Here is a 17,089-nt window from a genome sequence, read left to right as displayed (position 1 = left end):
AGATTTGGGTTCACTCGGAAATAAGAATCATGTAAGTTTGAGTAAGTGACTTAAAATAAGTCAGGAATGTTTTTCAGAGGTATTTGTGTAGGCTATTTTTCACTGCCACATTTGTGTTGGCTATTGTTTACTGCCAGATTTGTGTAGGCTATTTTTCACTGCCAGATTTGTGTGGACTATTGTTCACTGCCAGATTTGTCCAGGCTATTGTTCAATGCTAGATTTGTGTGGACTATTGTTCACTGCCAGATTTGTCCAGGCTATTGTTCACTGCTAGATTTGTGTGGACTATTGTTCACTGTCAGATTTGTCCAGGCTATTGTTCACTGCCTGATTTGTGTAGGCTATTGTTCACTGCCAGATTTGTCCAGGCTATTGTTCACTGCTAGATTTGTGTGGACTATTGTTCACTGTCAGATTTGTCCAGGCTATTGTTCACTGCCTGATTTGTGTAGGCTATTGTTCACTGCCAGATTTGTGTGAGCTATTGTTCACTGCCAGTGCAATTTTGCCTGAAATTTCCGCACAGCAAAACTGTGAAGGCGATACAATTTCATGTATAGAATGGCCCCTTTATTGTCCATGCATTGTGCTATCCCCTGGGCACAAGATCATATAACAAACATTGAAAACAGGGTCGCCTTTAGGGTGCGGGAAATGAAGGGGGATGTAGGGTACGCGCAACTGATGTTTCGCATGAAATGTTTCGCAATACTGGCCCGTTCATATTGTATCATACAGTGTTATTTCCAAATACTTAAACACACGTGAGTGCGTTGGAATGTGTGTATATGTAGGTATATGTATAAATATGACCAAGCAATAGGAACATAGTTTCACAGTGGTTTAATATAATCATTTCTATTATCATTAATTAAATATCAAACTTAAATCAGTCAAACTGCATCCAGCATCTGATTTGAACAATATCCTGTTTGGAGAGACATCTACATAGACTGTACATAGACTACGCTATGAAATGTAAATGCCTGTCGACTAGGGGGCCCATTATGGGTAGTAGCAATGCCAAAAAAATGTAGGCCAAATCCTGCTTTCTGCGCGTGCACTCGTATTTCCTCGTTTCTGGTTGGTGATCCAACGGCAAAGATTTCTTCATGCTCCACATACATTATAGATAATACTGGAGTCTAGCAGGATTGAGTGTGGTCCCATGTTCACCAGGAAGTGGGAAGTCGTAAAGGTAGGTGAAGCTAAAAAAACATTGTTTGCAGTTATATGTTACGTGCAGCAAATGTAAGAAGTATCCATATATTTGATAATTTTAGGTAAGGTAAGAAATCCAGGTTAGAAGTTTAAAGCTGTACTTGAGTTAAAGATGTAAAACAATAGGCTTATGTTGAAAGTTACACGTGAGTGGCAGGGTTTATGCGAGGGTTTTTTATTTTAAGTTAGAGCAGCGGTGAACATTTTAGGGGGCAAAACGGACTTATGTTATTTGTCGTATCGTCTTCACGGTCATTTCTAGTCTTAGATATAGCTTTTTGTACAATATAAACGTTGCAGTCAATGATAAATGTCGACAAACAGTTATCCTAGAGGTCGGACAAAGTTTCGATCACGTTTGATCCATGGTAAACATTTTTTTAAGCCAATGCTTAAAGATTTTGTGGGTGCATATAATTGCAAAGTTGTATAAGTTTTTATCACCATATCATCAAGCTAAAAAACAACCAGGAGGCATACGACTGGTGAGCTTCTTTTGAAATGCGTCAACTTTAAAAAAAATTAAAACCACTTGGCGCAAAGCGGTCCGTTTGTCCGTTTTGCCCCGATCTACAGTCCATCCTATAACCCTCGACCATGTTCGTATTACTTATAAGGAACACAATCTAATTTTGCCTATGTGGACGAGGTAGAAGACTACCTACCTAGTAGACTATCAATCTCAAGTTTTACTGCCTTTGGTGCGCCTGATAGATATCACATGCTGGTTGTACAGTACAACGACGCGTGACATTGTTAATTCATTCCATTCTAAAAGCTGTTCTGAAGTCATGGAGTCACAGAAAGGTTAAACACATTTAGAATACGGTAGACGATTTACAACTATATATTTCATTCCCGGTGAAAGCAATTACGTCACAGAAAGATCGAACGCGTACATGTACAAACCAATGTGATGCAGACGATATTTAACAACACTTGACGGCAGTATTTCGCGGTGAGAAATATGTCTTTGTCGACGATTACAAGCAGAGCGTTACCAATGAATGTTTTCACAAACGCTTTTCAGATTATTTTCAACAGCTGCATTTGCCATCAGTTTAATACTCGTTCGAACTGAAGTCAGTGACTATATATACTGGTACCCCATTTGTCTAGACACAATGGTTTTGCCCAGGGTGTATGCCGTTGCAGGCCGCGGACGAGTCTATGCCGTCGTCACTGAAGTCTCATACCGAGGACAACAGCCATGACAACCACCAAAACCATCCTGTTGTTGCTCTAGCCGTTCAGAGGGGTAGCAACAAATAAAACTTAAAAATCTTTGTCATGACCTGCCCTGTGCCTGATCAAAGTTCTCCCCACAACGCAGAAGCGTGGTATGAATGTAAAGTGAATATGTAGGAGTGTAGCTTAGGTGTGTAGGTTGAAAATTCAAATGAATATTAAGGTGTGTAGCGTGAAAATTAAAATGAATATTTATGTGCGCAGGCTGAAAATTAAAATGGGTATTTAGGTGTATGTGTTAAAAATTAAAATGAAGATTTAGGTGTGTGGGTTGGAAATTAAACTGAATATTTAGGTGTCTTTGTTGGAAATCAAAATGAATATTTAGGTGTCTAGGTTAAAAATTGAAATGATTCATGTGAAATGTTCATGTAGGGGAACAGAAAGTGAATATGTAGGTGTGTATGGCGATAATGAAATGAATTTGTACGTTTATATGAAAGATAATGCATTATAATGCCTATGATGAATATATAGATGTAAAGGGTGAAATCTAAAATCAATATAGGGTAGTATAGAGTAATGATTACAGTAAATATACGTAACTGCAAGGTGAATATTAAAAATATTCAATGTGTAGGCGTATAGGTTTATATTTAAATCAATGATAGGCGCGTATGTAAGATATAGTCAAATATGTTTTGCCTGGAACACTAGAATAATTCTGGTGTGCGAGCCAGTTGACTGATGTGGAGTGGCAAACCGTAGTCACAGGTAAACATCTATAAATGCGTGACTTACATGATTAATGCATAGTCTGTATATGGTTAGGAAATACTGGGTATAGGTTTGTCATTATGGCACTCCCTCCATAGGTTCTATAGATATGTAAATCTAGCTTTCAAGACCAGTTCCAGCAACCAGTTTAGGGGCTTGTCAACACTTTGAAAAGAATAAAACATTCTCACCCATGGCTTCATGGCACACATAACATTTTTCCTTGTGTTATACTACTACGCTGGGAAATACCGAACTTTTATATTAGTGCTTTTTTTAGCTAGATTCTTTTCAATAGTTTAAAAATACAAAACTTCTCACCTATGCCGTCGGCCCAAGTCACTCAAGACTCAACATGCTGTTTTTCCCCTATTTATGTTACTGAGTGTATGTGGATGAACAGAAGACTCTAAGTTACAAAATGCACCCACATCATCTTACAAAACCTGTTTGTCTGTAATCATGTTACTGAGTGTATGTGGATGAACAGAAGACTCTAAGTTACAAAATGCACCCACATCATCTTACAAAACCTGTTTGTTTGTAATCATGTTAATTACCCCATTATAAACACAAAGAAAATTGAAAGATTCGTGATCTGTAGAACCTTTAAAATTACCACTCTGTATAAGGGAGATGCTAGCTCATTGCTGGTTCGCCCGGCGCAATTACACTGTGGCTGGGTGAGGCGCTATGTCTGGAATCTGTGTACTGTAGTTCAGTGGGGCGTCTTGTCTGATATGATTCAACTGTGACTGGGTGGGGCGTCATATCTAGTGGCAGTATAATGTGATTGGAGTGCCATATTTGATATCAGTGTCGGCTTATTGTGACTGACTGAGTTTTTATGTCTGGTATCAGTGTACTGTGACTGAGTGGGGGTGAACTTAAGGGGCATGTCTGGTGTCGGTATACTCTGAATGAGTGGGGTGTCATGTCTGGTGTGAGTATAATGTGATTGGGCGGAGCGCCATATCTGATATCAGTGTCGGCTTATTGTGACTGGCTGAGTTTTTATGACTGATATAAGTGTACAGTGATTGAGTGTACCGTCATGACTGGTATCAGCGTACTCTGATTGGGCGAGGTGTCATGTTTGGTATCAGTGTACTGAGATTGAGAAGGGCATAATGGCTGATATCAGTGTACTGTGATTGATTGTGGCGTCTTGTCCTATATGATTCTACTGTGACTGAGTGGGGCGTCATGACTTTTATCAGCGTACTCTGATTGGGCGAGGCGTCATGTTTGGTATCAGTGTACTGAGATTGAGTAGGGCGTAATGACTGTTATCAGTGTACTGTGATTAAATGTGGCGTCTTGTCCTATATGATTCTACTGTGACTGGGTGGGGCGTCATGACTTTTATCAGCGTACTCTGATTGGGCGAGGCGTTATGTTTGGTATCAGTGTACTGAGATTGAGTAGGGCGTAATGACTGATATCAGTGTACTGTGATTGATTGTGGCGTCTTGTCCTATATGATTCTACTGTGACTGGGTGGGGCGTATAATGTGATTGGGTGGAGCACCATGTCTGATATCAGTGTCAGCTTACCGTGACTGGCTGAGCTTTAAAGGCTGGTGTCAGTGTACTGTGATTGAGTGGGGAGTGGGGAGTGGGGGGGGGGGAGTGGAGGGGGTCATGTCTGGTGTCAGTATATTGTAACTGGACATTATGTCTAATGTCAGTATACTGTGACTGGGTGGGACGTAACGTTTGCTGTCAGTATACTTTAGCTGGGTGGGCTGTCGAGCCTAATATCAGAGTACTGTGTTTGGATGGGGCGTCAGTGTTACATACCAGGATGTAAATAGAGAAAAAAATAAAATAAAGTTGACGACTTTGCCACCCATCATAAGGCAAATGCTAATTACCGGTAGGTCCGACGCCATTGTAGTGTAAATGTTTTGGTTCTGATGTCTGGTGGTAGTACAGTGTGATTGGGTGGGGTGTCAGGTCTGGTGGCAGTACGAGGTGATGGGTGGGGCGTCATGTCTGCTGGTAGTAAAATGTGATTGGGTGGGGCGTCATATATGGTGGCAATAAAATGTGATTGAGTGGGGCATCATGTCTAATGGCAGTATAATGTGACTGGATGATGTATCATGTCTGGTGGCAGTACAATGTGATTGGGTGGGGCGTCATGTCTAGAGGTAGTACAATGTGATTGGGTGGGGCATCATGTCTAGTAGTAGTACAATGTGATTGGGTGGGGCGTCATGTCTAGAGGTAGTACAATGTGATTGGGTGGGGCGTCATGTCTAGTGGTAGTACAATGTTACTGGGTGGGGCGTCACGTCTAGAGGTAGTACAGTGTGATTGGGTGGGCGTCATGTCTAGAGGTAGTACAATGTGATTGGGTGGGGCGTCATGTCTAGAGGTAGTACAATGTTACTGGGTGGGGCGTCACGTCTAGAGGTAGTACAATGTGATTGGGTGGAGCGTCATGTCTAGAGGTAGTACAATGTGATTGGGTGGGGCGTCATGTCGAGAGGTAGTACAATGTTACTGGGTGGGGCGTCACGTCTAGAGGTAGTACAATGTGATTGGGTGGGGCGCCATGTCAAGAGGTAGTACAATGTGATTGGGTGGGGCGCCATGTCTAGTGGTAGTACAATGTGATTGGGTGGAGCGTCATGCCTAGAGGTAGTACAATGTGATTGGGTGGGGCGCCATGTCTAGAGGTAGTACAATGTGATTGGGTGGGGTGTCATGTCTAGAGGTAGTACAATGTGATTGGGTGGGGCGCCATGTGTAGAGGTAGTACAATGTGATTGGGTGGGGTGTCATGTCTAGAGGTAGTACAATGCGATTGGGTGGGGAACCATGTCTAGAAGTAGTACAATGTGATTGGGTGGGGCGCCATGTCTAGAGGTAGTACAATGTGATTGGGTGGGGCGCCATGTCTAGAAGTAGTGCAATGTGATTGGGTGGGGCGTCATGTCTAGAGGTAGTACAATGTGATTGGGTGGGGCGTCATGTCTAGAGGTAGTACAATGTTACTGGGTGGGGCGTCATGTTTAGAGGTAGTACAATGTGATTGGGTGGGGCGTAATGTCTAGAGGTATTGGGTGGGGCGTCATGTCTAGAGGTAGTACAATGTGATTGGGTGGGGCGTCATGTCTAGAGGTAGTACAATGTTACTGGGTGGGGCCCCATGTCTAGAGGTAGTACAATATGATTGGGTGGGGCGCCATGTCTAGTGGTAGTACAATGTGATTGGGTGGGGCGCCATGTCTAGAGGTAGTACAATGTGATTGGATGGGGCGCCATGTCTAGAGGTAGTACAATGTGATTGGGTGGGGTGCCATGTCTAGAGGTAGTACAATATGATTGGGTGGGGCGTCATGTCTAGAGGTAGTACAATGTTATTGGGTGGGGCGCCATGTCTAGAGGTAGTTCAATGTGATTGGGTGGGGCGTCATGTCTAGTGGTAGTACAATGTGATTGGGTGGGGCGCCATGTCTAGAGGTAGTACAATGTGATTGGGTGGGGCGTCATGTCTAGTGGTAGTACAATGTGATTGGGTGGGGCGTCATGTCTAGAGGTAGTACAATGTGATTAGGTGGAGCGTCATGTGTAGAGGTAGTACAATGTGATTGGGTGGGGCGTCATGTGTAGAGGTAGTACAATGTGATTGGGTGGGGCGCCATGTCTAGTGGTAGTACAATGTGATTGGGTGGGACGCCATGTCTAGAGGTAGTACAATGTGATTGGGTGGGGCGTCATGTCTAGTGGTAGTACAATGTGATTGGGCGAGATGTCATGTGTGGTAGCATTGCAGTGTGATTGGGTGGGACTTCACATCGTATACTGTGACTGGATGGGCTGATATGCATAGTGTCAGTGTTTACTGTGATAGTTTGAGTGTCATTGGTGGTGTCTTTGGCATGGCGTTGCAGGGAGGCAGCACAGTAAAAGTGTCTACAGTGTGACTTACCTCGTGCAAGAAGATAGGGTATATCAGGTCGAGATTAAGACTGAGGCAAATTTAAAAGTAAAATCTAACTCGCAATACGTTAAGGAAATACAGAAGAAATTTATTGTTCAGAACTGTCCAGAAGTTACGTGTGACCATTTGCCAGCTATCACTCTGCCATCGCTGCTCTGGTTTTACTCTCTATGCTGTACGTCTATCACACTGCCTTCGCTGCTCTGGTTTTACTCTCTATGCTGTACGTCTATCACACCTCCGTCGCTGGTCTGGTTTTACTCTCTATGCCGTACGTCTATCACTGTCGTCGCTGGTCTGGTTTTACTGTCTATGCTGTATGTCTATCACACTGTCGTCGCTGGTCTACTTTTACTCTCTATGCAGTACGTCTATCACACTGTCGTCGCTTGTCTGGTTTAAAGCAAAAAGAAGCAGTCTATCACACTGTCGTCACTGCTCTGGTTTTACCCTCTATGCTGTACGTCTGTCACACTGCCGTCGCTGCTCTGGTTTTACTCTCTATGCTGTACGTCTATCATACTGCCGTCGCTGATCTGGTTTTACTCTCTATGCTGTACGTTTGTATATATATGGGGAAGTTAGAATGAGAAAATACTTGGTGGTCAAATTTCAAACACTAGAATCAGATCTATAGGCAGCTCCAGAAGCGGATTGTCGCTAAAACTACATCTGAAATAGCCCCAGTCTCACTAAATGCAATCACAGGCCCTCGTTACGATATAAAACTCCCAGCCATACTACTGTACAAAGTCGGAAACAAAGTTTTACCGATTTTAGAAAAAAAAGAAGAATTTTCTCCGTTAGTTTTACACAGATCTGTACTTCGTGGTGTCATTTGAGTCTAACGCTGCCAATAGTCTATCTGATAGATCTACAACGTGAACAGAATCCATACAAAGCCTGCACGCAGATTATCAGTCTGTCTGATATATCTACAATGTGAACAGAATCCATACAAAGTCTGCACGCAGATTATCAGTCTATCTGATAGATCTACAATGTGAACAGAATCCATACAAAGTCTGCACGCAGATTATCAGTCTATCTGATAGATCTACAATGTGAACAGAATCCATACAAAGTCTGCACGCAGATTATCACTCTGTCTGATAGATCTACAATGTGAACAGAATCCATACAAAGTCTGCACGCAGATTATCATTCTGTCTGATAGATCTACAATGTGAACAGAATCCATACAAAGTCTGCACGCAGATTATCATTCTGTCTGATAGATCTACAATGTGAACAGAATCCATACAAAGTCTGCACGCAGATTATCAGTCTATCTGATAGATCTACAATGTAAACAGAATCCATACAAAGTCTGCACGCAGATTATCAGTCTGTCTGATAGGTCTACAATGTGAACAGAATTCATACAAAGTCTGCACGCAGATTATCATTCTGTCTGATAGATCTACAATGTGAACAGAATCCATACAAAGTCTGCACGCAGATTATCAGTCTATCTGATAGATCTACAATGTGAACAGAATCCATGCAAAGTCTGCACGCAGATTATCAGTCTATCTGATAGATCTACAATGTAAACAGAATCCATACAAAGTTTGCACGCAGATTATCAGTCTGTCTGATAGATCTACAATGTGAACAGAATCCATACAAAGTCTGCACGCAGGGTATCAGTCTGTCTGATAGATCTACAATGTAAACAGAATCCACACAAAGTCTGCACGCAGATTATCAGTCTATCTGATATATCTATAATGTAAACAGAATCCATACAAAGTCTGCGCGCAGATTATCAGTCTATCTGATAGATTTACAATGTGAACAGAATCCATACAAAATCTGCACGCAGATTATCAGTCTATCTGATAGATTTATAATGTAAACAGAGTCCATACAAAGTCTGCGCGCAGATTATCAGTCTGTCTGATAGATTTACAGTGTGAACAGAATCCATACAAAGTCTGCACGCAGATTATCAGTCTATCTGATAGATTTATAATGTAAACAGAATCCATACAAAGTCTGCGCGCAGATTATCAGTCTATCTGATAGATTTACAGTGTGAACAGAATCCATACAAAGTCTGCACGCAGATTATCAGTCTGTCGGATAGATCTACAATGTGAACAGAATCCATACAAAATCTGCACGCAGATTATCAGTCTATCTGATAGATTTACAATGTGAACAGAATCCATACAAAATCTGCACGCAGATTATCAGTCTATCTGATAGATTTATAATGTAAACAGAATCCATACAAAGTCTGCGCGCAGATTATCAGTCTGTCTGATAGATTTACGGTGTGAACAGAATCCATACAAAATCTGCACGCAGATTATCAGTCTATCTGATAGATTTACAGTGTAAACAGAATCCATACAAAGTCTGCACGCAGATTATCATTCTGTCGGATAGATCTACAATGTGAACAGAATCCATACAAAGTCTGCACGCAGATTATCAGTCTATCTGATAGGTTTACAATGTGAACAGAATTCATGCAAAATCTGCACGCAGATTATCAGTCTGTCTGATAGATTTACAGTGTGAACAGAATTCATACAAAGTCTGCGCGCAGATTATCTGTCTACCTGATAGATCTACAATGTGAACAGAATCCATACATGGCCTGCACGCAGATTATCAGTCTATCTGATAGGTCTACAATGCGAACAGAATTCATACAAGGTCTGCACGCAGATTATCTGATGAATTATCTGGACCACAGCGCCAATCTGTGGTCCAGATTGGCGGGGATATTATAATTTTTATATTTCATAGGTTTAGTTTTTCCCACCAATAATGTGTGTATGAACTTATATGGGAGAGATGTAGGTGATACACTGTAGTTTATTCCTGGGAATGACGGTTAAATGACTGGGAATAAAGCCAAGCTATATCGTGTAAATGAACAGTTCTTTAGCACGGCGTTAAATAAGAATGGAATTTATAAAACGTTAAATAAATAACTCTCCCCCGCCCCCCCCCCCAAAAAAAACAATAGATCTACACTATTTGAGTGGCTCTGACTGTTTTTTTTGTCATGTCACCCTTTAAACACCGTGTTGTTTCCATTAGAATTTCAGCTTGCTAACATCGTGTTTTTTGACACCGTCAGTATGGTCATGGCGTTAGGGCCGGGCAATCGCGGGACGTCAACGGACACTGCGGTGCCTTATCGTCAAATGGATTCAGACAAGTAAGATCACTTATGCAAATTCTTTACTTAGAAAATTCTTCTTCTACCAGCAGTTCTTCTCTGTGTGACCATTGTTCACTTAGATATCGAACCGTGTAATCATTGTTTACATAGATATCGAATCGTGTGATCATTGTTCACTTAGATACTGTTCCTCTGTTAGATTTGTACAATCCTCTTGTGTGAGGTATTATTGTTTTTGCTAGATGCCTAGATGTCACTTAGACTTCGATTAGTTCAACACTGGTTTTTTAGTTCTCTACTTGTACATTTGTTTGTTCTCCACTTAGACACTACACTTGTGTTTTCCCCACTTGGACACTGGTCCTACTCCTACATTTGTTTGTTCTCCACTTAGACACCACACATGTGTTTCTCCACTTGGACACTTGTCCTACTCGTACATTTGTTTGTTCTCCACTTAGACACTACACTTGTGTTTTCCCCACTTGGACACTGGTCCTACTCCTACATTTGTTTGTTCTCCACTTAGACACTACACTTGTGTTTCTCCACTTGGACACTGGCCCTACTCGTACATTTGTTTGTTCTCCACTTAAACACTACACATGTGTTTCTCTACTTGGACACTGGTCCTACTCCTACATTTGTTTGTTCTCCACTTAGACACTACACTTGTGTTTTCCCAACTTGGACACTGGTCCTACTCGTACATTTGTTTGTTATCCACTTAGACACTACACTTGTGTTTCTCCACTTGGACACTGGTCCTACAAATAAATTTGTTTGTTCTCCACTTAGACACCGGTCCTTTGACTTGTTTGTTCTCCACTTAGACACTGGCTTTACATTTGTTTGTTGTCCACTTAGACACTGGTTCTACAGTGCTTTATTTTTCTCTGAAACAGGGGGTCCTTCACTTGTTTGTTCTCCACTTATACAGTGGTCCTACATGTACATTTGTTTGTTCTCCACTTAGGCACTGGTTCAACACTTGATTGTTTTCCATTTGGCACTGGTAACATATGTACATTTATTTGTTCTCAATTTAGACATTGGTCCTACTAGTAAATTTGTTTGTTCTCCACTTAGACACTGGTCGTTTACTTGTTTGATATCCACTTAGAGACTTGTCCTTTACTTGTTTGTTCTCCACTTAGACACTGGCCCTACATGTACATTTATGTCTTCTCCACTTAAACACTGGTCCTTCACTTGTTTGTTCTCCACTTACATGTAGACACTGGTCCTTCACTTGTTTGTTCTCCACTTATACATGTACATTTGTTTGTTCTCCACTTAGGCACTGGTTCTGCATGTAAATTTGTTTGTTCTGTACTTAGACACTGGTTCTACAGTTGCTTGTTCTCCACTTACAAGTAGGCACTAGTTTTACACTTGTTTGTTTTCCACATACAAGTAGACACTGGTTCTACACTTGTTTTTCTCCATATACAAGTAGACACTGGTTCTACACTTTTTTCTTCACATACAAGTTGACACTAGTTCTACACTTGCCTGTACTCCACATACAATGGACACTGGTTCTAAACTTGTTTGTTTCCACATACAAGTAGACACTGGTTCTACACTTGTTTTTCTCCGTATACAAGTAGACACTGGTCTTACACTTTTTTCTCCACATACGAGTAGACTTTGGTTCTACACTTGTTTCTTCTCCCCATACAAGTAGACGCTGGTTCTACACCTTTTTTTCTCCACATACAAGTAGACATTGGCACTTTACTTGTTTATTCTCCACTTAAACACTGGTTCTACACTTGCTTGTTCCGTACTTACACATTGGTATTACATGTACATTTGTTTGTTCTCTACTTGGACACTGGTTTTACATTTGTTTGTTCTCCTCTTGGACACTGGTTTTACATTTGTTTGTTCTCCATTTAAACACTGATCCTTCACCTGGTTATTTTCCACTTAGACACTGGTTCTCCACTTGATTGTTCTCCACTTGACAGTTGTTTTACATGTAAACTTATCTGTTTTCTACTTAGAAACTGGGCCTACTTGTACATTTTTTTTATCGGGGACACTGGTCTTTTTCTTGTTTGTTCTCCACTTAAACACTGGCCCTTCACTTGTTTGTTCTCCACTTAGACACTGGTCCTACATGAATATTTGTTTCCCTTCACTTAGACACTGGTCGTACACTTATTTGTTCTCGACCTACACACTGGTCCTACATGTACATTTGTTTGTTCTCCATTTAGACACTGGTTCTACAATTGTTTGTCATCCATTTAGACACTGGATCTACATTTATGTGTTCTTCACTTACAAGAAGGCACTAGTTTTACACTTGTTTGTTTTCCACATACAAGTAGACACTGGTTCTACACTTGTGTGTTCTCCACCTACAAATAGACGTTGGTTCCACACTTGTGTGTTTTCCGCCTACATTTACACACTGGTTCCACACTTGTTTGTTCTCCGCCTACAAATAGACACTGGTTCTACACTTGCTTGTTCTCCGCCTACAAACAGACGCTGGTTCTACACTTGTTTGTTCTCCACTTATAAATAGACAGTGGTTCTACACTTGATTGTTCTTCACTTACAGGTAAACACTAGCCCTTTGCTTGCTAGTTCTTCACTTAGAAGTAGACAGTGCCTCTACACTTGTTTGTTATCAACTTACATGTAGACACTGGTTCTACACTTGTTTGTTGTCCTGGGACAAGTAGACACTGGTTCTACACTTGTTTGTTCTCCCTGGACAAGTAGACACTGGTTCTACACTTGTCTGTTCTCTACTTAGAAGTAAACATTGGTTCTACACTTGTGTGTCCTCCGCCTACAAATAGACGCTGATTCTACACTTGTTTGTTCTCCACGTACAGATAGACGCTGGTTCTACACTTGCTTGTTCTCCACATACAAACAGACACTGGTTCCACACTTGTTTGTTCTCCACATACAAGCAGACACCTGTTCTACACTTGTTTGTTCTCTACATACAAGTAGACACTGGCTCTGCCATTCTTTGTTTTCCATTTGCAAGTAGACACTAGTATTCTTGTTTGTTCTCCACATACAAGTAAACACTGGTTCTGCACTTATTTGTTCTCCACATATAAGTGGACATTGGTTCTACGTTATTTGTTGTCCACTTACGAGTAGACACTGGTTCTACACTTGTCTGTTCTCCACTTAGAAGTGGACACTGGTTCTACATTTGTTTGTTTTCCACCTACAAATAGACGCTGGTTGTACACTTGTTTGTTCTCCACCGACAAGTAGGCACTGGTTCTACACTTACTTGTTCTCCAGATACAAACAGACGCTGGTTCTACAGTTGTTTGTTCTCCGCCTACAAACAGACGGTGGTTCTACACTTGATTGTTCTGCACATACAGGCAGACGCTGGTTCTACACTTGTGTGTTCTCCGCCTACAAGTAGACACTGATTCTAGACCTGTTTGTTCTCCTCCTTCAAATAAATGCTGGTTCTACACTTGTTTTTTTCCACCTACAGATAGACGCTTGTTCTACATTTGCTTGTTCTCCGCCTACAAACAGACGCTGGTTGTACACTTGTTTGCTCTCCACATACAGATAGACACTGGTTCTACACTTGTTTGTTCTCCACCTACAAACAGACGCTGGTTCTACACTTGTTTGTTCTCCGCCTACAAATAGACGCTGGTTCTACACTTGTTTGTTCTTAGCCTACAAATAGACGCTGGTTCTACAATTGTTTGTTCTCCATCTACAAATAGACGCTGGTTCTACATTTGTTTGTTCTCCACCTACAAGTAGACGCTGGTTCTACACTTGTTTGTTCTTAGCCTACAAATAGATGCTGGTTCTACACTTGTTTGTTCTCCACTTACATGTAGACATTGTTTTTAGCAATACACATTGTGGACGTCCATCTTCGTCAAACACCATGCAAGACAGTGGATAAACACATTTAATAGGTCAAGAACTTCCTGTTTCCTGCTTTGCCTTTAAAGGATTCATGCGGAAGACTAATAAAGTAGTTCCATAAAGTCCTGTTCACAACTGTCATCGTTGACGCCACTTTGGATTGATCGCAGGGGCATTACAATGACCGTAGTTAAAGATAATTTTACTCCCCATGAAGGAATTAAGTACGTATTAAGAAATAAACACCAAAAGTTTTACTTAAGCTTTTTTCTTTTAAGGAGAGGGGTGGCGGTATGTATAGCAGTTATCACAATCATTCTTGTTTCTGTTATCGCCGGCTTTGCGAGTACAACGCATTTCTACGATCATAGCGGTAAGTATACAAAATGATTACAATTAAGTGTTCAAGCGATAGCCAATTCGCTTGAATGACAAGTCATTTTTTGCGTTCACATCTCGATGAACCTAAAAAAAAACAAAAAAAGAAAAAACAATGTATGCCTTGCCCACTACGGGTTACTCTTACTAAGAGTAGACAGCACCATGCCTGCGTAAAACATGCATTTTCAACACAAAACTGATTTTCAAACAACTAGCCTTCATCCCACATAAATGAGAACGAAACCGAAACAATGCTCTATATAGCCCCCCCCCCCCCCTGCACTGACTGAAGTCACATCAAGGCATGATGTATTGCTTTTCTCAACAATGAGAACGAATATATGCTGGTTCCTTTGACCAGCGAAGTCACGTGCTCGAATCCAGCTCTCGCTGCTTCATTTTCTTCAAGTCGAAACACTCAGGTTTTCTACCCCTACAAACCTGGTCGCCATCCTATATGTGAGGAAATTTCACGACGTTATCACCAGTCAAATAATAAAAAATAAATGAAAGCATATTTCAAACCATTGAAATAGAAAACAACGTTGCTTGTCACAGCATTTTCGAATCCAAAGTGTTGGTCAAGAGGTTAGAGCGGAGCTTTGAAAAATGACATTCGGGTTAACACCCATGGTCAAGGTTAGATCGTCTTGAATGTCAGGCCTAGCCTAGTACATCCTTGATTGCAGCAAAACGTAAATCCGTGGCAAGAGTAATCTTACCATTTGTCAAATACATTCCGCTAAATAACGGCCGATAAGCAAAAAAGAAACCGATTTCATATTTGAGACAATGTTTTGTACGACTGTGAATATTTTAGGGCTGTACTAGGTGGTGGCTCAGAAATCTGACCACGGAATCCAATGATTAAGACCTGACTTATATTACGTCTAAGTGTACTATGCACTCTACCAGTAGAGCTGAATGGGCCTATATACCTGAGTCTGCAGTTAATGACAGACACATGGCATATTAATTGTTGCTTTATTCACGGGAACCTGTTCTTACAGCTTTACATGTAGTCTATTACATTCTGTCTATCTTTTACACTGTAATTTTATTACGTTATCTGTTCCTGTTATCAGTTTTGCAACAGGGCCTATTTAGCCTGTTAAAGGGATACAGAATGGAGATAGGGTTAAACGTTGCAGCCTTGGTCAGGCTTTAATAAATGTACCATACCTAAAATTCAACTTGTGCAAGGCATAGCCTGGACTTGCATGTCTCTCAAATCAGACAGTCAAAATCGATTCTGTATGTTAAAGGTCAATGACATAAAAAAAAATTGGTCGTCGATATATTTGCCGATAACCACATACAACCATCATAACCTATGAGTGTTTTGGGTTTCACTATAAGGTATGTACATGTGATTGCCAATGTTCTGTTCCAGAGTGCACCAAAATCATAAAATCTTGTTAGCTTGTCGGACTGACTCTCTCTCTTATTTTCTGCTGTCTCCTTAGATTCACCATCGAGCGATGGGTCTCCGGCCGTTGCCACCCCTGCTAAAAGTAAGTGAACGCATCTCTCATAAAAAAAGATCAGAAATAAGAACTACTGTGTTGAAATAACAGTGCTAGTGTTTAGCATAGTTATCCGATGTATGACTTGAAATTTGTGAGTGCTCTTGAAATTTATGAGTGCATTTAACAGTAAAGCTATCTTTGGGCGTATCTTTCCAAGTTACACGGGCGCGATTGGTACTTTTGGTGTTTACATGGCTGCTGCGTCTGCCCGTCCGTTCGTTTGTCGGCACGTGTATTACAGAGATAATCCATACACTAATCACAAGCAACCATGAAAACATAGTGTACCTACTGAACTGTTCAAAATGTATATCTTTCTATTTATTTTTGTTAGCCCTATACTTACAACTGGGCACCTCCTTTCTTTTTGTCACGCAGCACTTTACAACACAAAAATGGTACATTTAATGTCCAAAGCCACGTCCCCTTTGAAGGCTTTTAGGCCTGGCCAGTATACCTCCGTAAAATACAAAGTCATTATTCACCGAAGTTAAATGAAGTCGCCTTAATACGTTCCACAAATGACCGATACATTCTAATAGTTTTCCGAGAGATTTTCAGAGGGTCCAATAGAGACCGACAGACAACAATGTGTGAAACGTAATTAAAATTACCTATGCTCAACTGAATGGTCCGATAAACTTTATACTTCCGGTATAGTTGTACAGACAGAGTAGTAATGGGAAACAACATTTTTTATACCTTGATTCGATTAATTTGATTAATATGCTGAATACATTAAGCTTCATGCAGACATCAAATAAAGGGTTGTGAGGTTACTGCCTTCTGTTTGTTATTATCCATTTTTCAAGAGAGTGTACGTAAGTTGGATATTCGGAACAATCTATTGATGTAAAATGTATGCTCAGCATATGTATGCGCTGCTTGTGGATGTGAAGGTATGTCTAAAAATATATTCATGAAAGAATCGTTTTTTTATCTCCTCAACTCGACCACAGTTTTAAATATGTAGTTATACTGGTAAATGTTGTCATCATTTGC

At 40.9% G+C, this 17,089-nt stretch overlaps 1 protein-coding gene across 3 annotated transcripts in view; it reads left to right on the top strand.

The window, feature by feature from the left end:
• Positions 1 to 1,108: 1,108 nt before the first annotated feature.
• LOC135476252 (neprilysin-like) overlaps positions 1,109 to 17,089 on the top strand; it is a 48,697-nt gene continuing 32,716 nt past the window's right edge. The window contains exons 1-4 of one of the 3 annotated variants that reach the window (XM_064756214.1): positions 1,109 to 1,201; positions 10,245 to 10,325; positions 14,456 to 14,550; positions 16,025 to 16,072. In XM_064756214.1, the coding sequence (XP_064612284.1) occupies positions 10,246 to 10,325; positions 14,456 to 14,550; positions 16,025 to 16,072 (223 nt within the window). In that variant the 5' untranslated portion in view covers positions 1,109 to 1,201; position 10,245. Of the gene's footprint in view, positions 1,202 to 1,262; positions 1,292 to 10,204; positions 10,326 to 14,455; positions 14,551 to 16,024; positions 16,073 to 17,089 lie in introns of those variants that run through there. The other 2 variants (XM_064756212.1, XM_064756213.1) reach the window with 2 other exon arrangements.

Source organism: Liolophura sinensis, chromosome 10 (assembly GCF_032854445.1).
Source record: "Liolophura sinensis isolate JHLJ2023 chromosome 10, CUHK_Ljap_v2, whole genome shotgun sequence".
NCBI lineage: Eukaryota > Metazoa > Mollusca > Polyplacophora > Chitonida > Chitonidae > Liolophura > Liolophura sinensis.
This window is presented reverse-complemented; position numbering and strand designations above follow the sequence as displayed.